The sequence below is a fragment of the Mustela lutreola genome, chromosome 3, assembly GCF_030435805.1.
Source record: "Mustela lutreola isolate mMusLut2 chromosome 3, mMusLut2.pri, whole genome shotgun sequence".
NCBI classification, from domain to species: Eukaryota; Metazoa; Chordata; class Mammalia; order Carnivora; family Mustelidae; genus Mustela; species Mustela lutreola.
The window spans coordinates 50,777,570-50,802,519 of NC_081292.1; the positions used below are offsets into that span (position 1 = coordinate 50,777,570).

General features: G+C 37.1%; 2 protein-coding genes across 13 annotated transcripts in view; both read right to left on the minus strand.

The window, feature by feature from the left end:
• The window catches only part of RALYL (RALY RNA binding protein like), a 713,948-nt gene that overhangs the window by 613,292 nt on the left and 75,706 nt on the right, over positions 1 to 24,950 (minus strand). The gene's annotated exons all lie outside the window — the stretch shown is intronic.
• On the minus strand, positions 10,992 to 11,890 carry LOC131826654 (putative sodium-coupled neutral amino acid transporter 11). Its single transcript, XM_059166127.1, has one exon. It carries the CDS (start codon positions 11,885 to 11,887, stop codon positions 11,084 to 11,086), a length of 804 nt encoding a protein of 267 aa, XP_059022110.1. The 5' UTR covers positions 11,888 to 11,890; the 3' UTR covers positions 10,992 to 11,083.

Below are 24,950 nucleotides of genomic sequence, written 5' to 3' on the forward strand. Positions count from 1 at the left end.
TTAGCAGTCCTGTACATTTCCAAATGATTCTGTCACCCACCACTGTCCAGTTCCTAAAATCACTGATTCTTCTAGAATTCTAGTTCAGTTATCAGAAAAGTTCTTTACCTATACACATTCTTACCCAATATTCCCATCATCTTCCTATTAAAAAAAATAGATTTAATTTATTTATCTGAGAGAGAGCTTGCACAGGCTTGTGTGAGGAGCAGAGGGAGAGGGACAGGCAGACTCCAGCAGAGTCCTGGACGGGGCTCCCTGTGGGCTCCCTGGGGGCTCCACACAGAGCTCATGTGGGGCTCCACCCGGGGCTCAATCCCAGGCTCTCATGACTTGAGTCAAAATCAGAGTCAGAGGCTCAATGAATGAGCCATCCAGGTGCCCCTCCCTCCCTTTTACTCAAATTAAGTCCTGTCTGCTCCTGAGGGTGATGCTTTTCTTAGAACATTATTAAGGGGGCTGGTTTCTCTACCACAGCCTATGAAACAACAGCTTTCTTTTTTCTTTTTTCTTTTTTGCCACCTTCAGTCCGTTTCCCTCCATTTTTCCTAAAATCTCCTCTTCTAAATGTCATGTTATCAGATATCACTCATGACCCCTCATCATATTTTTCATAAACCAACTGCCTACCTAACTTTCCTTCCTGGGAGAATTCAGTTCCTGGTTTCCTGTCACTTTCTCCAGCACTAACTCATAATTTTTGGTGATTTCCATGATCTTGCCCATAACCTGTTCTCACATCTCCTGACCTCTTCTTATCTATGATGTAATCTCTACCTGATGTCATCCACACCCACCCCATCAGAACCTCACATTTCACTTATCCAGATTAAATCATTTGGTCCATCCTAATGATAACTTTTTTCTCTATATCCCCAACTCCACTCCTTAATATTTCTCTTGCCTTACTGTACTCACGTAGCAAAGTCAATCGCAGTTACATCTAGCACTCCCCATTCTTGGTTTGTTTGCACATAACCAAACACGGACAGATAAAAGATAGCTATGCCATCTGTGACACTTCCATCCTTTCTGTTATGCCAGTCAAAATTTTTCAAGTCATCCTTGACTTAGCTCTTTCTCTCAAACCATAAATTCAATTATTAGCAAACCCTGCCAGTTAAACCTTCAATATATATCTAGAATCTGATCATCTATAACTAACCCCATTGTGGTCTAAACCACCACCATTTTTCACTTTTATTATGGCAAAAGCCTCCTACATGGTCTTGCTGCTTCCATCAACCTGGCACACATAGGTATTCTCTTAAAATTTAAGTCAAATTGTGTAGTCTTCTACTCAGAATTCTCTGATGACTGCTATTCTCACTCAGTGGAAGAAAAGATCCTCAACATTGCAGATGATTCTCTATTATTCTGCCTGACCTTATTTCCTGTAGCTGGTCTCCTTTACTTAGTCCTCATTAGTCACATTGAGCTCCTTGCTGTTCTTCCAACCAGTTAGACAAACTGTCACCCCAGGGCCTTTGCCCTTGCTGTTCCTTGAGGTTAGGATCATCTTCTCAAGAGGCGCCTGTGTGCTCATTCAGTTAAGCGACCTACTCTTGACTTTGACTCAGGTCATGGCCTCAGAATTGTGAAACTGAGTCCTGAGTCAGGATCTGTGCTGAACATAGAGCCTATTTAATATTCCCTCCCCACCCCAAGCCGCCCCTCCCCACTCCCACTCAAACCTGCGCACGCTCTCTCTCTCTCAGGAAGGAAGGAAAGAAGGAAAGAAAGAAAGGAAGAAAGAATCAAATAAAGAAACAAAGAAAGGAACAAGGAAGAGAAGAAGGAATTGTCTTCCCAAGATATCTATAGAACTCCTCTTCTCACCCTCTTTAGTCCTTGATCAAATATCATCTTAATCTCTACCTTTTTAAAATAGTAACCTCCTCATCCCAGCACTCTTGGTTTCCCCTTCCACACTTCACAGCACTTACAAACATACATCACATTACATGATTTATTTTTGTTTCTTTACTATTTGTCTCCCACTAGTATGCTTGTCCTTAGGCTTAGTCCCACCATCTTAAAAACGTGCAGTGAAGTTCAGATCTCAGGAATTTTTACCACCTAGTAATTAGCCCTATTATTAGTTAATGGTAGCTCTCAAGTCACAAGACACATTTATTATCTATTATCTAGAATATATATACTTAACTTTTTAAATCTGTGAACTCATGTAAGAACATTTTTTTTTAATTGAAGCACTGAAATGCATCATTGTAGTTATTGCTGATATCATGGATTTGATCAAAGTTCCAGAGGCATAAAATTGGGTCATGTTTAGAATTTGAACAGTATCCAAAAGCTCATGAACACTAAATTAATGTGCTAGAATTAAAAAAGAGTAATAAATATACTAAGTTTTTGCTTTCCAACACCATATGCAATTTTGTCTTTCTCTCCTCACTTCATTTCCTACCATCTCTTCAACTCTCTATTTCTTTGCATTTCACACTTTCTTTTTTTTTTTTTCCATAGAGAAAGGAATTAACTTGAATATTTCAGTTTAAATATAGATGCCCAAGCAGGCCTTGTGTTTAATATGCTTCTAGCATTAGAAGTGACACTAATTTTAGGTTTCCAAATTATTATATCTTTCACTGTAATTAAAATAATTCAAAGTAGATATTTTAAGATAATGGAAAAAATACTAGTTATAGTGAAAGAGCTTGGCCCTAACTATCTTTTGCCATTATGAGGTGTATGAAGGGTCTCTGCCAAATGAGTTGTAACTCATGCTCTTTCAACTAATGACTTCACAGGCTCCTTTAATCCAAAAATCTCTAGGGAATGCTCAACCTGACTATGATAAGGTGAAATACGGTTCGTGATCTATGAGTCCTCTGCATTGAAAGTCTCTCTATATCCTTGCACAGTTCTCCTTGGACAATCCTGTTATGGAGTAGCAAAAACATCTGTAAACAAGAAAAAACTGAAAGCTACATGACTGCTCCTTAAATATTTCTAAGTGACTTATTGAATGTAATCTAAACATTACATTATTTAGCTGGAAATGCACTGGCGTGTTAAAACACCAACATCACTATTATAACAGAATAAAAATGAACTTTATATAGCCTAACATTATACATTTCTCTCGTGTTGAACTACAGATGACTTTAGAAGCTAGAAAACAATCATTCAAACAGAGCAATTTTCTGCATTACTGCTTGACTTTCTGAGAATAACTAACCTTTTACATAATGGAGAATTGGAAGAAAATGGTATTACTAAATAAGATATTTTCACACCTGGTAATCTGGGGAACGAAAGACTTTATGCCTATCATTGAATGAGATTGTTTCTCATTGTTATATTTTCTTTACCTACATTTTATTATTATACAGGAATAATCCTCTAAAGCATACTTTGTCAAGTATTTGCATCTATTTAATTTGTTGTTCTTTTTTCAGCTTTTAAAACAAAATTACATTGTATATTACAGAAATACACCTTATTTTCATTAATTTCTTTAATTTGCTGTCCTGTAATTTCTTTTTTATTTTTTTAAGTTGTTCAGAAGTAATGCTCCATTTAATAAATACAACCAACACCTTTTGTTATCCCACTAGAATATGTATTTATATCTGGGATTCTGTCATATCACTAATCATGAGAATTACATGGCATTATCTGTGTTCCTAGTCTTTACCTCTGGGTAAATTCTGAATCTCTTAGATATGTTATCCTCTGACCTTGCCTTAAGTAGGTCTGGAATCCTGGTTGATAATAAGAGCTACACATTTGTAAGAGATGCTTTTAGCTACAAATAATAGTAAGTCCAACTAACTGTGGCATAAATCCTAATATCAATTGATCACTAAAATTATGTCTGGCTCCAAGATTCATTCATTGATTATACAAGGACCTACACTCTTTTTACCAATTGCAATGTCATATTCCAGTTTCTTCCTCAGGTTAATTACATCTTGGTCGCAAGATGGATGCTCTCTCCATGTCCTCAAACCAACATGCCCTGAATAAAGATGGAGCAAAGGAAAAAGCTTCTCTCTTTATGAAACTATTCCCTACTATGAGGGGGAACTTTTGTCTTTTTCCTTCTATGACTTCTTTTAGGTAGTGCTGCTGAGAAGCAGAGCAGGCCGATAACACAGATGTGCAAATACATAACTTTTGCCTACAACAACTTGACTAAAGTCAAGAGAAAAATCAACAGGTCAGCACTATGCAGGGAAAGTATCCAACAGCAGCAGGCTCAGGTTAACATTTTTATACATAACTCAAAATTTACACACCATTACATTCATTGTAACCCAAATTCTTTCTAAATCTATTCTATAAACTGTTTCCCCCCCAAAATAAGCTAACTGCAATATCAATGACAACACCTCTAGTTACTCTTTACCACATTTATATGTGGAATATTGTATTATAATGCTATTTAAAACAGGAGAGAGAGGTGTCTGACATCTATGCCAACCAAGAGTGAAACATAATTCACATTTAGCTGAATGTTCTTCTCCATTCTGACAAGTTGCAAGGGTCTTCCTGACCCACCTCACTTTTTGAAAACTAGAAAATCATAAGCATTCTGTCATTTCTCTTTATGTATTTGGCCTAACCCATATAGTATGGGTGATCTATACACAGTCAACTGATTTGGGTGACCTCACATACTTAATTCTTGTCTCTCCCTTGGATGCCTGCTCCTTAGCTATTAAAACAACATTCTTTTTTGATCAATACCACAACTTAAATAGAAAGAGCAAAACAAATAAATAAATAGGACCTTGTTAATATGTGGCTCTTTGAGTAGTTGAGGGATGCACCTTTACATTACGAGTCACCTCCCATCCTCTAACATCCTGTTGCCCTTTTATTCCCAATAGACCAAAAAGTTCATAGTTTGAAAGGGATGACAATATAAAAAGAAAAAAATATTAAGAGAAAACAGAAAAGAAAGGCAGATGCTAGATCATGGCAGAGTTGGAGTTTTGTTCAAGTGAAATGAGAAATCACTGGAAGCCTTTGAAAGGGTAGAAGGGGAGAGAGTCAACTGAGGTTAAAAAACAAATATCAGATAATTTGTACTTGATATTATTCTTCTTTTAATTACTATTTTTACAATTTTTATTGTGGTATGCTAGTCACCTTACATGATATTATTCTTATTCTTTTCTTCTTTTCAGGAAGATTGATTAAAGAAGAAACTTTGGGGATGGGTCTTTAGGACACACTAGTTCTTGCTGAGCTTTCCAAAAATGGTCTGATAATTCATACACTAGTTTGAAGAAAAGAACACCAGAAAGAAGGGTAGAGCAAACATCAGGAGAATGCAGTTACATGGCAAAGCACACTCAAGAGAGGACACTCTGGGTACAGTTTCATTTGCTTACAGTGCTAAATTCTTTCACCCATGGGTTGCAAAACCCTATACTTCTTAAGTCATTTGGGGGCAAATTTTTCACTCAAATAGCTGTGTGTTTGATAAGTGTGGAGATAATCAGACATCCCATTCCACTTCTCCCTGCAAGGGAAAATGATACTAAAGAGTGAGTGAGAGAGCAAAACTGACAGATTAAACCAATATGAGAAAAAAAAAATTCTGAAATAGCTTTGTGTTTGTTCATGTATCTAGAAATTCTCCAGGGATATTTAGGATATTCCAGTGTCCCAAAGGGTTTTACGAAATTACTCCCCTTAGATCTCCCATCACAAGTGGGGTCTTCTATCGGAATAACACTTAGAAAGTAAGCCAGGGTTTAGGCCAGGAAGAAATCTCCTTACGTGTGTGTTATCACCCTTTTTAGCACTAATGAAATCGCTGCGTAGCTCTCAGTGCATCCATACCCATCACACAAGTCTCTGTCTTGGTGATAACACGCCTCGTCCTCATGCACATCTAAATATGAAAACACAGACTCACAGCATCCCAGATTTTTAAACCTGGAAAATAAACCTAAGCGAGAAAAGCAGTTTGACTACTCTCCTTGTTTTACCTCATGGGATCACAACAAAAAAATATATTCTCTCTTCCCCAGAGATTTATTTTCAGGCAGACTAACCACTAATGGGAGGGAATGCACCATTCCTCTTCTGGCTTGAAAGTTACATAGACAAGAAATTTTAATCCAAACTTTCTCCCCCAAGAAATTGTATGGATCACCTCCTATTCACCAGTGCAATTCTGGGGCCTGTGACTTCAAAGCTGAGGTATGCTGTACGCAGGGAATCAAGATCAGTACAAAGACGAAGTCAGGGTTCAGGTTATTCAATGTGTCTGGTATTCATTGTGTATATGGTGTTAAATTCAGAAATAAAGATATTACCAAGTTTCTTATGATCCTTCCAACGGAAAATTTCCAGCTCCCTAGATTGGGAACATAAACATACTTTGCTATGTATATAGCATTGTGTATTCTGGTGTTTCAGGGAAAATAAGTCCATATATTACATCTTGCCTTTCAATGAAATTTTTAAAAATATCTCTAAATCAATACTCTCTCTGTGTAAAGTTCAACATATTGTTCTCTGCCCCTTGAACAGTTCCTGTCTAGTGGCTTCAGAGATATCATTAGTTGCTGAGATTTAATGTAAATATTTTACTGTGGAAAGCTTTCAAGGGCAAAGAGAAGAGTATTATATTGTACATTCATGACTGAGACACAAATTTAATGTTGTAGTCAGAAGAAATCGGTAGGCTCTACCTTCTCATATGGACCAATAATTCTTTTCAGAGAAAGCCACTACAACGTGAATTCCTAAACCCATATAACTGATAAGACTTTCACTCACCAGTACAACTATTAGGGCCCCAGATTTGTGTATCTCTCCCATTCCTGACGACACTGAACACCAGTTCCTGGTGATGAGGAAATTATAACAACAACATACTCCACAACAATATGATCAATCTTTTTAATAAAGATTTTTAAAAATTTATTCACATGAAAGGAAGAGAGAGAACAGGAATGGGGGGAGGGTTCAAGGGAGAGGGAGAAGCAGGCTGTCCCTTGATCAGGGAGCCCGATGAGAAGCTCCATCCCAGGACCATGACTTGAACCAAAAGCAGATGCCCAATCCACTGACAGAGCCACCGAGGTTCTAGCTTGGTGATAGACCAATTTGATCAATTTGATTCTACTAAGAAAATGGTGGCCAAGTGCAAGGAAGGTATTTTTTCACATTGAGTAGTTTACCACACACAAAAGCTTTAAACATGTATTCTTTCAGCATTTAAACCTCAGTTCAACTGGTACCACTTCAGATACATCACTCCTATCCGGAGGGTAGATCATTCTCATTGTAAATCATTCTCTCAAGTAATTTCACCTGGTAGGTTGAACCCCAACCCAAAATGTGCATAACCTAATCCCAAGAACCTGTATGTTACTTTATATGGCAAAAGGGACTTTGCAGAAGAGATTAACCTAAGGATTTTGACATAGGAGATTATTTTGGGTTATCTAATTTGACCCTAAATATAATCACAGTGGTTCTTGTAAAAAGGAGGCAAGAAGTTCAAAATCATTAGTGGAAGAGATGATGGAAATGAGAGACTAGAAAGTTGTCAGGGAGGGAGCATGAGCCAAGGAAGACAGGGGTTTCCAGAAGCCCAATGAGGCAAGGGAACGGATACTCTCCTGAAGCCTCCAGAAATAACAGCCCTGCCAACACTTTGATTTTAGACTTCTGACCTCCAGAACTTAAAGAAAATAAATTTGTGAAGCCTTAAGCCACTAAGAGCAAAAAGAAGCTAATACACTTAATTTGCACTCTTCACAGCACTCCTACCTGAAATTCCTTTATTTCCAAATCTCATTTTTTACTGAATTTCTCCCCAAATTTGAATATAAATTCCCTAATACAAGCATAAAACTTGTTTGTCTTGTTGGCTGCTGAAACCTCAGGACTAGGAAGAGTGTCCTAACCATGCATAAATACTGAAGAATTACAAGAGCTACAAAAAAACACAGAGGTGAACATCAATCCTTGTTCTCCAGATAAGTGTGGCTTTCTTCACTATTATGTCAGCATTACCTTTATTTCTTAGGGGAAAAAAAATGGTGACGACAGAGGGTAAACATGTGTCCCTATCCCTGAAGACTATCTAGAGCACATCCAAATTTAGTCCAATTGAATCATACCTAATTTGACTCTCCCCTCTTCATTGTTCTGTGATTCTCCTTAAACTGTTTTTGATCCCACTGCTACCTGCCCAGAAGAGCCTAAGGACTGACTCAACAGGATGAATGCACCAGACCTAGTTCAGACACTTTTTAATAAACTTTCCAGTAGTATACTTAATATCTTACTATTTTCGACTTTGTTTTTCAAGTTGAGAAACAAAAGGAAGCAAAATGAAGAGAACAGTTTTCTTTTCTTACCATGTAAAGAAGATGTGAGATGAAAAAGCACAGATTCCAGGAAAGTACTTTGTAAAGTGCAATGTAGTAAAGCTGTGGAAACCAGAGTCATTTAGGATACGGAAGGGAAATCACATTTGCTGAGCCTCATTATGGTCCACAAAGCTGCCTTGCACATGCAATAGCACTTAACCTTCCCAACAAAGCAACTGAGTATATGATAATTTGAGACTCAAAGACAGAATCATGTCCACATTCGCACTGGCTAATATATTAAGAGGTCAGCTGGATTCAAAGTCAGTCTCATCTTCTTCCCCAAATATCATGAATTTTAACAAAGAAACAAAAACAAAACAACTTATTATCAATGGGCTCTTCTGACTTCAAAGGTGATGATACATATTTAAATAATATATAGAGATCACACAGTTTTGTTAAGGTTACATCCTTGGGCGCCTGGGTGGCTCAGTGGGTTAAGCCGCTGCCTTCGGCTCAGGTCATGATCTCAGGGTCATGGGATCGAGTCCCGCATCGGGCTCTCTGCTCAGCAGGGAGCCTGCTTCCCTTCCTCTCTCTCTACCTGCCTCTCTGTCTACTTGTGATTTCTCTCTGTCAAATAAATAAATAAAAATCTTTAAAAAAAAAAAAAAAAAAAAGGTTACATCCATAATGATGAAAGCAATATGATTTCTTAAACGTCAGTGAGTGTAGGCTAATGAGCTAGGAGATGAATGATATCATATTTTTAAAACGAGTTTGTAAAAGTAAACTTAATTTTTGCCCTTTGGAACTAAAATATAAAGACTGGCTCAAGGCCACTGAATCCTGGTTAACTCATTTCAAGCATAACATCTGTAAAGAACTTGCTAAGATATTAGAAACACTTAATAGAGTGTATTTCATCTTTCCAAAGACTACCTTTGGGGAGGGGGAAGCATGTTCAATTGAGAAAAATTAGTACTGATTTGGGAAATTTAAGGTGTTTGTATAAAATCCCTAATATTGGCATCTGGTGTGCCTGGGTATCTCAGTCAGTTAAGCATCTGACTCTTGATTATGCTCAGGTCATGATCTCAGGGTTGTGAAATCGAGCCCCACATCAGGCTCATCCACTGGGCATGGAGGCTGCCCAGGATTCTCTCTCTCCCTCTCCCTTTGCCCCACCTTTAAAAAAATAAAGTAAAATCACTCTAGCATTGGTTTCCAAATTATGTGTACTCCCTACCTCCCAACACAGTTATGAAATATTATATTAACAGGTTGGACTGGATTTAATTTGGACAACATACTCAACAAATAGCAAGCTGTCTTCAAGAACATGAGCAGTTTCGAGACGAACTTTTTTTTTAACTTCCCAGCATTCTTCCCTTCCTTTGTTCCTTCCTCTACTCTCTTATATTACAGTGCAAGTATGGATATCTGAGAATATTTATTAGACTTTCAATAGAATTCTCTATAAAAATGTCTAAAAATAAATAAAATATATTAGGCTTAAAGTTCAGAAGACATTGATTTATAACTTTCATAATGCTCATGTATTACACTGCCTGCTAGGTTGTAGCTGACTGGTCCAAGAGAAACACCAGACCTAAGTAAGGCCCATTAACAGGATCCTGGACCTCTGGACACAAGTGACTGATCCAGGGTGGACCACTTAACCAAATCTGAGCTTTAAGATAATATCGCTGGGATTTTTCATTTTGGTGGTAGAGATCTAAGCTGTGGATCTTTAAAGACTATCTCTCTCATATACCTTACATAGAAAAAATCTACAGGGGAGAGAGAAGACAGAAAGAGTCTTGACAGGATTCCTTGACAGGGTTCCAGACATATAGAGTTTCACTTTTTAATTCTCTCTTCAGCAGTATAGAAGTCTTCCAATAAAATCTCAAAGGTGCCTGTGCTCATTTGAATTGGATTCCCATGACTTACAGGTATACAATTCCTGAATTATACATAAATATCAAGACCAACAGAATAGTCTCTCATGGTGTCAGCAAGTTTAGTCAACATCGGCTATGAGATTAAAGAAAAAGTTGTTGATTTGCTTTAGTGTTCAAAAAGGAAATCTTGAATAAAAAAATGTGTGTTTTAATTTCACTTTCAAGAATAAATATCCTATTCTTTCTTCTTAGCCACTAAGCTAAATATTACCTAAGAAGTAACCTTAGCTTTGAATACTGTGTACTGATCAGGCATAGTACTAAATACTGAATATAAAGTTAAGCTTCCTGAAGTTACCCCAGGGGAGAACATTCATTTATTTTCTTTCTAATTGTCGTATTTTAATTACACTCATATTAAATGGTAAAGCAAAATAATAGTAAAAGAAATCATTAAAAACAAACTATGGGGACACCTGGGTGGCTCAGTGGTTTAAGCCTCTGCCTTCGGCTCAGGTCATGGTCTCAGGGTCCTGGGATTGAGCCCCACATCAGGCTCTCTGCTCAGTGGGGAGCCTGCTTCCCCCCTCCCCGCCCGCCCCACCTGTTTGTGATCTCTGTCTGTCAAATAAATAAATAAGATCTTTGGGTGCCTGGGTGGCTCAGTGGGTTAAGCCGCTGCCTTCGGCTCAGGTCATGATCTCAGGGTCCTAGGATCAAGTCCTGCATCGGGCTCTCTGCTCAGAGAGCCTTTTTTTTTAAATGCCAAAATAATAATTTTATAATATACAGACTAAAATGTGTGAATGTGATGAGGTTTAGAAGTCTTTGAAAACATATATACTTTTGAAAGCAGTCAACTCATTGAAAGATACTGCTGTTTAAAACTGAAAGTTGTGTTGTCAGTTGAAGATGAGAAACTGAGATGTTTGTGAGGGAGAGATTGTCAGGAAAGCAGTAGAACATTTCCTGCCCATGGGTGCAGTCTTGAGGATTTGTGACAGCCATGAGGAGTCCAGTAACCATCACCATAACACCGACAGGAAGCATGACACAGGACATAATCTTATCTGAGTGTGTCCTCGGTTCTTCAGACAGTTTCAGATAGCATGCTGATGGAATGATAAAAATTAGTGGAGCGGCACAGAGCACACCATTGAGTTCTAAAACTTTTCCAAGACAATCAATCAGCAATGATATAAGCATGGCTACAGTAATGATAACCACTGTAACAATAATGTGGAAGACCAATGAAAGATTCCCACCAAAAAACACATTGGTAATTACCTCTCTAGTCACAAAGCATTCAATAGGGTACGTTAAAATGACGGTGACTGCATAACAGAACCTTCCGAATGTTACCAAATCATCATTTCTGCAATAGTTTTCAAATAAGTCTCCTTGGGTGAAGCCAGTAAAGGTCAAGTATCCACAGGTAGCAAAGAGAGTACTGATGAGTACAGAAGCCAAAGTGGACATGTGGATGATGCGGGACCACTTAGCAACTGTGGGGTCTTCCAAAGAACCATAAACTAAGAAGCAGTTATGGTGACAAATGAATGCGAATGACATCACGCCAAGAGCCTGAATGGCACTGGGTTTTGCAAATACCCAAGCATCTTCTGTTTTTGGTATATATGGACCCAATGAGACTACCCTTGCCATTACAATTCCATTACAATTCTCTGCTGAGCAGAGAGCCTGCTTTCCTCTCTCTCTCTCTCTCTGCCTGCCTCTCTGCCTACTTGTGATCTCTCTCTGTCAAATAATTAAATAAAATCTTAAAAAAAAAAAACTATGAAGGGGATAAAAGTAATATTGTTTACTTAGGCTTATTAATGGTTTCCTAAACTAAGGCAAACACATGTACCACCACCAACACTCCACCACATTCTAAGCATTAGGATTTTTTTTTTTAAAGATTTTATTTATTTATTTGACAGAGAGAAATCACAAGTAGATGGAGAGGTAGGCAGAGAGAGAGAGAGAGGGAAGCAGGCTCCCTGCCGAGCAGAGAGCCCGATGCGGGACTCGATCCCAGGACCCTGGGATTATGACCTGAGCCGAAGGCAGCGGCTTAACCCACTGAGCCATCCGGGCGCCCCTAAGCATTAGGATTTTTTAGAATTCATGTTTCATTTTTATATTTGAACAAAATCTCATTCTTAGTCTTTGACTATGACCCTGGATCTGGGAGGTTTGGGAACAGCTTAATGGGGGAAAGTGCATGTTCGGCTTATTAACTAATCCAAAGTGGGTGTGGGTTTTAGAATGAAAAAGAATAAAGGAATAAAAAGACAATAGAAAAGAGAGACAAAAACGATGTCTCTTCTGTAGTTGCTTGTTTTTAGTTTCCTTATGTTCCAACAGACTAATGCTAAATAAAACACAGATAGTAATACTATCCATGGGAACATGATGCTTATGCTATTTAAGCAACCCTGTACCTCTCATCTGCCCCCTAAATAAAATATATTTCCTCTATCTTTTCTTATCATTATATTGTGTGATTTTTAATGAAAAAGATTTTGCTCTTCAGCTGTTGACAAAAAGAATCTTACACATGCATTTCACTCAGTCTTTGTGTGTAGGAACTCTGTATTTTCACTATTGATGACATTTTGAAAGATGTCAGCAGCTAGAGTGAGGCTGTTCCCAAAACATATAAACAAAAATGTGGTCTTCATCCTTTAAGATGAGCCCTGATGATTCCCATTCCCCTTGCATTTACACACTCATGTAATCCTCTCCCCAGGAGTAGAATTTAGTGACTCATTTCTATAGAATACAGTGTTGCAGAGGCAAAAGGATTTCCTTCTGGGATGAGTAACAAAACAACTTCTATTTGGATATCTCTCTTGTTCTTTTGCAGACTTGGTCTGAAGAAAGCCAGATGCCATATTGTGAGCTGCCTTCTGGAGAGGCCCAGGCGGCAGGTAACTGGCCAACTGCCAAAGAGAACTTGAGACCTGCCAAGGGCCACACCTGAGTGAGCATGGAAGTGAATACTCCCTCAGTAGAATCTTGAGATGATTTGAGTACAGCCTTGGGAGGGGCTCTAAGTCAGAGTCACCCAGACCCTGGATTCCTAATTTACAAACACTGAGATAATAAATGTTTGGTGTTTTAAGGTACTAAGATTTGATTATGTAGTAAAAGATAACTCATATAAAAAGCAATAAATTCTCCCTTTTACCATAAACCATTATGATTATCAAATTAATATTCAGGGCTGAAAAATGCAGATCCACCTAAGTAGGCTGAATAATTGCTGGTTTGAAAGGAATCAATCAAGCAAACGTATTTAAGTATCCCTATATATATATCTCTATTTATATCTATATCATCTGAGGGGGCTGGTTGGCCATGGAAAAGGCCATCCTGTTGTGAAATAGAGTGAACAAGCTATTGTATCCTGATAGCAGTAAGTATTAACTTTATCTAATTAACTGTACTAGTTTTGAGTCTGGGTTTATCATGCAATATTCTGTTTATGATATAGCTTATGAGCCATTCATTTAAGCTGAAATTATTGCCTCTGCTTTTCCCCAAAATATCTCATGTATTTTCATCATGATTTATAAGTGAAATTGTCATTTCACCTGCTGTGTAGTTCTGTCTACAATGGTAAATTAACCAGTTATAGGTACACTAATATTGTGGCCCATCTGACAATGGTATTTCTCACCGTGTTGATAAAATCAGGTTTCTTGGCCAGATGTTCCATTATAGCAAATTTACTAAGTCCATGAAAGCCACTCTGAAATCCTATAGGTAGGAGCCTGCTAGTCCTCTCTCCAGATGGATGTTTTTGCCTCCAATTCTCTCTTTTAATTAAACAGATATACAGGTTTCCCACTATTACAGAAAATGATCTTCAAAATCTTCTTTTGAAGATAGCTTAATAATTTTTTAACAGCTCTATTGAGTTAATTTAATACCATAAAAATCACCAATTTTAAGCGCACAGTTCGATTTTAGAACATTTATACAGTAAGCAGCTATCACCACAACACAGTTTTAAAACACTTTCAATCACTGTAAACTGCTTTGTGCTCATTTACAGTCGGTTCCCATGTCCACCTCCAGCAGCAGGGAACCACAGATCTACTTTCTGTCTCTACAGTTTGTTTTTCCTAGGATTTCAAAATAAGAGAAATAATGCAGTCTGTAGTCTCTTGTGGCACGATTCTTTCACTTAGACCATGTTTTTGATATTCATTTATGTCGTTACATGTATCAATACATAGTTTAGTCTGTTGCTGGATAATATCCATTATTTACACAAATGAACTGAAAACTCATATCCTCACAAAAACCCACACATGAATGTTGTAGTAGCTTTATACAGAATTGCCATCAAGATGTCCTTCAGGAAGTGAATGAATGAATAAACTATGGCACATTCAGATAAGGGAGGGTTGCTCAGCTCTAAGAAGAAAGGAGCTTTCAATCTGCGAAAAGACACACAGGAACTGTAAATACATATTACTAAGTGAAAGAAACCCATCTGAAAAAAGTTATCTACCATGTGATTCTGACTATGACATTCTGGAAAAGGTAAAAATCACAGTCAATAAATAGATCAGTTTTTGCCAGGGTGGAGGTGGGAAGAGATAAACAAACAGGTGGAGAAAAGAGGATTTTTAGGGCAGTGACATACTCTGTATAATATCATAATAGTGGACATATGACACATGTTTGTCCAAACCCACAGAATGTGCAACATCAGGAGTAAATCCTATGGTAACCTATGGACTTTGGGTGATTGTGATGTGTCATTGTAGGTTCATTCTTGGTAAAACAAAACAAAACAAAAACCCTAAACAAAGAATAATAATAATAATATATATATATTTTTTTAATTCTGGTGAATGATATCAGTAGGTAATAGGAGAAGCTATGCATGTGTGGGGGCAGGAGTGTATGGGAAATTTCTGTACCTTCCTCTCAATTTTTATGGTAAACCTAGAACTGTTTTTATAAAAAATGAGTCTTAGGGTGCCTGGGTGGCATACTCAATTGAGTGTCTGGTTGAGTGCCCAACTCTTGGTTTTGGCTCAGGCTGTGATCTCAGGGTTGTGAGATAGAGCCCTATGTTGGGACTCTGTGCTTAGCTGGGGGTGTCACTGGATTCTCTCTCCCTCTCCCTCTGTTCGTCCCGCTCATGCTCTCTAAATAAATAAATAAACAGATCTTTAAAAAAAAAATTAAGTCTTTCTTTAAAAAAAAAAAAGTTCTTTATAGACGTTGGAATATAATTCCATCACCAGATATACATCTCAAAATATTTTCTTCCAGGTACTCTCTAGCTTTTTATGTCTTATTTTATGTTGTTTTTTGAAGAACAAACAATTTTGATAAAGTTCAATTTATCATTTTTTATTTTTTATGGGGTTTTTTGGTCACACTGGAAAATCTGTCTAATCCCTAGATTACAGGATTCTTTTCTTTGATTTCTGATACAGTTCTCACCCAAGCAAAATCAAGTTGTCACATGGTGATCTCTCTTTCTGTAGGCTCTAGGGTAGAATCCATTTCCTTGTTCATTCAGGTTACTGAGAGAATTTCATTCCATGTGACTGCAGAACTGAGGTCCCTGTTCCTTCTGTGGCTATCAGGTGAGGACTGATCCCACCTTTCGAGGCCACCCATATTCCTTCTTCAACCTATCTTCCCCCATCTTCAAAACCAGTAAGGGCAGTCAAGTGCATGAGTATACACACATGCGTGTGCACACAAACAAACACACACAGAGGGTAAAGGGCAGAGGCAGAGGGAGAGATACAAGAAGACTCCATGCTGAGCATGGTACCCCACATGGGGTTCAATCCCAGGACCCTGAAATCATGATCTGAGCCTGAAACCAAAAGTCAGACAATGTTCAACAGAATGAGCTACCCACATGCCCTCAGAAAAGGCCAACTTTTAAAGACTCATGGGAATAGGTAATAAGTTTCATAACTTTAGTTTCTACGTTACTTTAGTCTTCTAATCTTTTAGATGCTAATGTGAATGGTATTCTTACTGATTTTTAATGGTACTTCTGGATTGTATGTTTCTAGTTTCATGTGTGTAGCCTGTGACCTAGTCAGATATAAAAATTTTTTGAAAGAGGGATATAATCTTTCAACAAAAATACAAACAGAAGAGATAGAATTAAAGACATTTAATTTTAATCAAGAGAGGTCTATAGCAAAAATGGATTTCTCATAACATTGCAAGGAAAAAATCTGTGTAATTTTAAAAAAAATTAGTAAGGAAAGCCACAATGAAGACAAGAGATAATATTCCTAATCACATTGTGAATTTATGGCAGAGTTTGAGAGTCAGCTCCATAAAATTGTGCTCACACTTGCATCCCGTGAGACCCCTTGATCTACCTGTAAGTTAATTCACTCACTGTAATTTGCTAGACTTGGGCAGTAAAAATTACATTTAAATTTTAAATGTGCTTAATTGCTTATCCTCAAAACTTTTAAGAGATGTAGAAGGAATTTTTTCTACTTTTCCATTTTAAATACTAATAATTTTGAATGAAATGTTGAGGGGCTCCTAGGTGGCAGTCAGTTAAATATCACTCTTGATTTCAGCTTAGGTCATGATCACAGGGTCCTGAAATCAAACCCTACATGGGCAGGGATCCACACTTAGCAGGGAGTCTGCTTGGTTTTTCTCTGCCCTTGCCCCACTTCTAAAAAATAAATAAATCTTAAAGAATGAAAATGTCAAGTGAGATATTCTATATGAATAATATAGTGTCGGTTTCATCCTTAAGCCAGTACATTACATAGTAATATTTTATAGACAGATATGTAAACATGATACACACACACACACACACGTGTGTGTGTGTGTGTATGAACCTCATGTCAGGTGATCAGTTGAAAACAAGATAAATATCCCTAATGTTGTATTCCCTTGAAAAAAACAAAATCCCTTTATAGTTCTTCAATATTAGTAACTCCTCTTTCTCTAAACAACTATTTCCAAGACATATGTTTTCAAATATTAAACTCTATTTTCAAAATTTCAAATATTAGCTTCTATTCAAATTTCTATTTGATTTTGTCTAATGTGAGTCATCAAGGATCTTTCAAGTAGCCTCTTTGAAATCTCTTATTTTATGATGAGTCCCAGCATCACTATTCCCATGGACCATTATTTTTGCCACTACTTCCTTCTCAGGAATAGACCAGTTCTCACAGACCAGTGCCAACAGACCAGCTGGCACAAGGCAAATGTTAAAGGAGTTCTTGGTATACACAGGCATAAAAGACAATCTGTTCTTTTGAGTTGTTAAGTATTGGGCTCTCTTATTGTTCAGTCCTTTACTGTGAGTGTTTAACCCTACCTTCCTGCAATGACATTCACAGAGGTGCCAATGTCTGAGTCAGTGGTGCTTTCCCCACAACAGTGTTATAATAAATAATAATGAAAATGTATTTTCTATATTATGGTATTCTAATAACGAAACTATGCAATAAAAAACTAGCTTATTTGCATTCATAACCTCAAAAACTTCTGGAAATGATCAAAGTAAACATCTCTCCCACAGTTTTAAAATATCAATGATCAAAAATATTTGCATCAATTAAATGTCTATAATATTTCTTTAACTTTCCAATAGTATACTTATTTCTATCATTCAACAAGTATTAACATCTATTTCTCACAATAAATATTTACAAGCATAAGAAAAAACATTGACCAGAAATATAGTATTGAGTCACAGAGTTGATGATCTTTCTTAAAATAATAATTAGAATTGTTTGTATATATGAAATACATTACTGAATTCACTTTGATATCACTCAGCCATTGTTAATCAGTCTGAACTATTAATTAAGCTTAATGGGCTATATTTTCCTGCCATCTACAACATGTGGTTTATAATTCCTAAAGAATTAAGATATCAGAATTGAAACAGAAAGAACAGAAAGCCAAAACAAGCAGTCTTAATTCATACAAGAATTAAATAATATATCTTATAAGATACAATCATGAGATAATGACTAAAGAAAAAAAGCCACCTCTGGCTCCATCTGCATTCATGACAGGAGACCTGCTCCCCACATTTGTCATTCACTCCCACTAACACTTCCGTTGAATTATGCAGTTGCTTACTAAAGCATTCAATGTGTCACAGCCTAAGTGGCCACCAGTCCATAAATTTCAAATTAATTAGTTTTTAATTTATCTGTATTCACCAATATACTTCTAGTCTCACTATGCAGTAGAGTATTCTTTCCCATATTAATTATATAATTCCTACAGTGTAAAATAACAGGTCTTGAGAACTAAAGCATTTAAAGAAAGAATGAGGTATAAACTCCTAGGAATCACCTAAAAAAGCAACAACACCAGCAGTTTATTACATCTGCAAATGCACTATGATTCTGCCATTTGTGTTCAGTACTGATTATGTAGCACTCTTTCACGATCTGGATGTATTATTATACATATTAGTGAGAATGTTAAAATAACTTTTTAAAATGTCCTTCATTTGACTATATATGTTAACATATTAGCTCATAACATTCAAGCTTTTTTTCCCCCCTCCCTATTGAACAATATACTTCCCTTGCCTTAGAAGAACTCATATGCTAAAGAAAGTAGAGAACATTGATTAAGATGTGAACCAGCAAAGCACCCATCCAGTTTTCCCTCTTACTGGAGAAGGCTGCAGTACACAATGGCTGGTGACACTTTGTTATAGAAGCTGCTCGGATGGAATGGACAAAACCACCATCTTGGCAGAAAGGAGTCATTCTAGACTGGTCTCTGTTCTGCAGTTATACTTCCAATTAATGCTGAAAATTGTGGCTATACTGTAATAATTGTGTTTTTGTAAATTTGTAAAGTTAATGTGTAAATCATTCCTACAGTTTAATGAAACAAACATAGAAAGGAAATAAACTAAAAAGTAATATAATAGGGGCACCTGGGTGGCTCAGTGGATTAAGCCTCTGCCTTCGGCTCGGGTCATGATCTCAGGGTCCTGGGATTGAGTCCCATATCGGGCTCTCTGCTCAGCAGGGAGCCTGCTTCCCCCCTCTCTCTGCCTGCCTCTCTGCCTACTTGTGATCTTTCTCTCTCTGTCAAATAAATAAATGAAATCTTAAAAAAAAAAAAAAGTAATGTAATAAACTACAGAATAATGCATTTATTATTACTGATTTCTCCTATTAATTAATAATCATGTTAATAATACTATTTATTTTACCAGAATTTATTTTATCCAAGGCCAAATTTAGCCCCAGCAATTCCCTGAAAAACACTAGTATTTGAATCTACACATTATACATTGGCACGAGTTGCTTTTCTTCTTCTTCTTTTATTTTCTTTCTTTCTTTCTTTCTTTCTTTCTTTCTTTCTTTCTTTTTCTTTTTTTCTTTCTTTTTGGCCAACTCAACACAACAAAGTTTTGTTTAATTTCAAGACATTTTCATCACCCCAAACAAAACCCATGTGCTTTAGCTTTTGGTCTCCATTCCCCTGTACCCCCACTCTTGGTAACCACTTACATTCTTTTTATCTATATGGGATTTGCCTATTCTGGACTTATTCCATAAGTGGAATCATGAAATATATGGTTTTCGTGATTGGCTTCTTTCAATTAGTTTAATATTTTCAAGGTTCATCAATGTTGAAACCTGTATCAGTACTTCATTCCTTTTTTTATTTTAAATAATATTCCATTGCACAGTTACATCACATTTTATTCACCTACACATCAGTTGATGGACATTTGAGTTGCTGCATCTTTACCTATTCTGAATAATGCTGCTATGAACATTCATGCACCCGTTTTTGGGTAAACGTATGCTTTCAATTTTTTAAGTACATACTTTGGAGCAGAAATACATATCGTTAATCTCATATGTTTAACTGCCAGACTGTTTCCCAAGATGGCTGCATCATTTTACATTCTCAGCCATAATGTATGAGGGTTCTAACTTCTCTACATCTTCACCAACACTTATTGTTATCAGTCTTTTTAGTAAGCCATCCTAGTGGGTATGAAGTGGTATTTGTGATTTTAGTTTGCATTTTTCTAGTGGCTATAGCTTATATTTCTGTAATGGCTAATAATGTTGAACATCTTTCCATCTATTTTTGTTCATTTGTTTGTCTTCTTGGAAGAAATGTTTATTTTTATTCTTCACTCAACTTTAAATTGGGTTTTTGTCTTTTTATGTAGACCTGTAAGAAATTCTTTCTGAGTTCCTTTTCCTTTGTACTGAAGTATGATCTCTAGTGACTTCTTCAACAGAATCTTTTCAACATCAGACTCCTTTTGTTCAAAAATGTCTTTTTTTTTTCACTTTTACCTTTTTTCTAGCTTCTGGTGACAGTCTGCTACCCCTGGGTTGTGGAAATACATCTGTAGGGAGGTTCCATGTTTCCTTTTATGTTGTCCCAAGAAGTTTCGGGTGTTTCCCTTTGGGATCTCTATATCCTGCAATGAGGTTAAATCAGACTCCACATTCATGCATGGCCCAATTGGAGGATGCATTTGCCAACAAAATCCTTTTTTCTATTCCAAGTATGGAAAAACAAAAAGAAAAACAAAAACAAAATAAAACAGCTTCCTTGGGCAGAGGGCAAAATTTTTCTAAACCTTCTTTTACTAAGAGGGTCCCAGATTTGTTCAGGAGTCTCAGTTTTAGGTCCTTCTCTCCTATGAAGGCCACATCTTGTCCCTCTCCTCCCATTAAAGTTATACTCCCTAGAGCACAGTACCACCATTTCTTACTGTTCTGCCTAGGAGTTTCCACATCACTTCTTGTGTCTTGAGATTTCCTATTATTCCTCTGGAGTTTACTTTTCTATTAGACATATCTGTATGTTGTAATATGAGAGATTCACATACTATACACATTATACATTGAATTACAGATTGCTTTTAAGAGTGATGCCTCCCATGGAGGTGATTATGATTTGTAAGTATATGGCTATGGCTGAAAAAGCAGAATACTAATGGCCTTCTAAATAACTTCTCTAAGTAAATGAAATGTCATCAATTTACAATCACCACTATTTTAAGAACCTCTCACTGTATCTGTCTCTTAGTCCCTACCTCCTGAAGCACTTGCTAAAAAAGATGTACCCTATTCCTAAGAGTTTCATTTCATATAGAATTAGCCCTATGGTTCATAGCTGCCACAAATTATTTAAGTTATTCTCAGGGATCCTCACAAAAGTTTCCCTTCAAATCCTACTTGAAATCATTCTACTGCTTATCCATTTTTAAAAAATGACCTGTGAAAATGGAACAAGTCTGACACTGGTAAACACTGATAGTCATGGTAACAAGCCTTCAGTAAAATAAAACCAACAACAACAGAGTAGACTATCACCTGATACCAAATCTGGTATAGTCAAAGTTCTTCGAATTCTCTCTACTCTAATTTCAGTTGCAGTGACGGAGTTTATGTAAACCTTGGTGAAGAACAGATCTCAGTTGTTCCACCTAAACTCTGAACTATTTTGCTCCAATCAGGTATATCATTAAGGTACTCTGTAGCCAGTGCAAAGATGTCAGTGAACATTCAAGGAATAAGCCAGCAATTTTTTGGGCTTCGATTTTCTGGGTCTGTCATTTTGCTAACATATATTTTTAAATAGCATTCCAGAAATCAGCAAAAGAACCTAACATAGGTAAGATGTGTGTTCCCGGTAAATGTTATGTGAATGAAAACTCTAGGTGAACACCTTTGGAGATAAAGTGAAAAATAAGGAGCAGTGTGATAAAATAGTCAATACTTAAAACCTATTATAAAATTTAAATAAGAGTGAAAACCTATAAACAAGTGACACTAGCCACTCAGTAATTAAATAATTAATGTCTGCTTTAGGTACTTACTATAAGCTCCTGGAATATAGAATTTAGAAAATTTTAGAAAATAGAGCTCAAAAGATTTAGAATTAGAACTAGGTGTTTTGACGGATCCTCAGGGAAACACTCAAATCTGTCCTAAAACTCATAGATTACGGTGAAACAATTTTTCTGTCTTAAGTGAAAGATGAAAAAAATAGATTACGATCATTTTCTTTTATCAAGACTGCCAAGCAAGATCACTCTGTCCTTTCCTGTACGATTCCTGCAGATCTGCTCTGAGAGTGAATAATGAGCACATCTGCTGCTTAAGGCCCCGCGTTCATCCTCTGCCCCAGTATAAGTCCCTGAATACTGATTAGGGAGATAGGTAGGGATCCCTATGTTTCCACACCAATTCAAAGGATTAGGATTTACTTACTGAGGTTGTAATTTGATTTCACCAGAAGCTCTCTCAATCTCTGTCCCAGGTAAAATAATGAAAAACAAAGGGTCGAAACACCCCTTGCCAGAGGGCTAGCCTCATCTGTCTGATCCAGTTTTGAATCTAGGATGGTGTGTGCTATTTGCAGAGTCCCACCTTTAGGACGAAAGATGGAAGTGATATGGGGGAAATACTCAAATTATCTGGCACTGCATCTGATAAGGAAGAAAAGGGAATATTATATCATTGGTTTTGTTGTCTTGGAGCTCTGAAGTTTCCTCTTCACTGTTTATTGAAAGAATAGGTACACAATCTTTCAGAGACAAAGCATTTCCCACTTTGAAAGACATTGAACAAAAGAGGCGTAGGGTTTGAATGGGCAAACCTGTGCACAGGAGCACCCTGAAGGTGAGAGGAATAAGATGGGCAAAATTCACTCTGGCAAGAAACCAACAGGCATATTTAAGAGATTCTGAATGAGCCAAGTTGGCTCGTGAAGATGATTCCTGTAACAATATAATGGGATATGAGGCATGATAAATGGAAGTTGAAACTAGGCTGCAGAGTACCTTGAAAGCTATACTCCGGAGGATCCTGTAAATGTCAAGGAACCATTTAAAGTTTCTGACTCAGGAAGCAACAAGATCAAAAGGAATTTTAAAAAAAATAATTGTTAGGCTCTGTCTAGGTGAGACGGATGGAAAACCTGAGAAAGGAGAGTCATGTTGCTGGTAAATGAAGATATCATCAGGCCACTGTAAGAATTGTGGGGAAAAGAAAAGGAAGAAAGGAATGAATGGGCAGAATGGTCTAAGTGGTAGATTTCAAAGCTGGTTAACTACCAGAAAAAAGGATCATCAAACTAGTAGGTTGTTACCTATTAAAACCAATCACAATTATCATCAGCTGCCTGAATTTTGAACCCACTGTCAAGGCCACCAAGGCCCTCACACTTAAGACACTGTAGAACAGAAAGACAAGAGACCTACCCATCATTGTGCAATCCTTCTCCTGACTTTATTATTCTTGTAAAATGATAATGGCCTGGGACAAGTTACCTGTCACAGGTGTAATTTTTCAATGTGCTATCATAGATGAAAAGTCTTGTTTTTTATTTTGTTTTGTTTTGAGGGGCTACTCTTCCATCTTCTATAACTTTTCTTTCTCCCTTCTTGGCTCAATGTCCTCTTTCTGAATTCTCAACATTAAACTGTTTACACTGGTTTGTCAAAGACTACTCCCAGAAAACATTCCTGCCTTAATTAGGCTTGTTGGGTTTTAAATGAAGAGTCCCTTGAATTACCCAAAGAAAAAGAGGCAGTGGGAAAAAATATATATGAATTACAAAGGGAACTGGAATGTGCAAACAGCGTTTGGTAGAGGTAAGATTCAAACATCATTTGGTTCCTTATTCCGTATTACTTTGTTTTTGTACCTGAACCATTATAGACATTCAACCCTGACTTACTTCATGCTTTTTCAGCTACATATTTTTTCTAAGATTGATTTTTTTTTCTAGTACAAAGTACAGAAAAAGAAACTGAGAAAATCTAATTGGCCCAGGCTATTTTTGAGGTAGGACAAAGTTTACATGTCACTATCTGACCCAGAGTTTTTACACCATAGGTGAACCTGTGGGTTAGATATATTTAGGTCCTTCTGCTACAAAGAGATGCAAAGAGAGATGACACAGTATTGTAAAACACATCATCATTTTGTTAGATTGTATGCTGCTGTAGCAAATTTCCACGAATTTACTAGCTTAAACAATACAGATTATTTTATAGTTCTGTATGTTGGAAGTCTGACACAGGTGTCACCAAGAAAGTCAGGGTGCTCTATGGCTCCATTCCTTTCTAGGCGCTTGGGGGTCCAGTTCTGTGCTTATTCAGGTCGTTTGACTTATCCATGTGACTGCAGAACAGAGGTCCCTACTTCCTTCCCAGTTGTCAGGAGATAACTGATTGCAGCCTGTAGAGGGCAACCACATTCAAGGTCCCTTCCCCCATCTTCAAAGCCAGTAATGGTGAGTCAAGTCTCTCTCAAAGTTTGACTCTTTCCTCTTTCTGTCAAACTTCTGACCACAGCCAGAAAATTTCCATGCTTTTAAGGACTTAAGTCATTAATCTGGGCCCACCCAGATAGTCTAGCGTTATTTCCCTATCTCAAAGTCTATACACTTAATCATAACTACAAAGTCCCTTTTGTGCTTAAGGTAACATTCATAGGTTCTGAGGATTCCTGTCTAGACAGCTTTAAAGTGCCGTTATTCTGCCTGCTACAACCACTAGGTATCAAAGCCTATGAAGAGAGTTGTTTTCCTTTGAGAAAAGAAAAAAGATAGGGACAGGCAAGCTGTACAAATAGATTGAGCTCACGACAGTCATTTTGCTCATGCAGCCTCCCCACCCTTTAAAATTCAGCTATAGTGCAATCTCCTTTAAAACCTTTTTAAACAACTT

Excerpts from the sequence above, each read along its gene's own strand:
- LOC131826654 (XM_059166127.1), bottom strand. The coding sequence starts at position 11,887 with ATGGCAAGGGTAGTCTCATTGGGTCCATATATACCAAAAACAGAAGAT.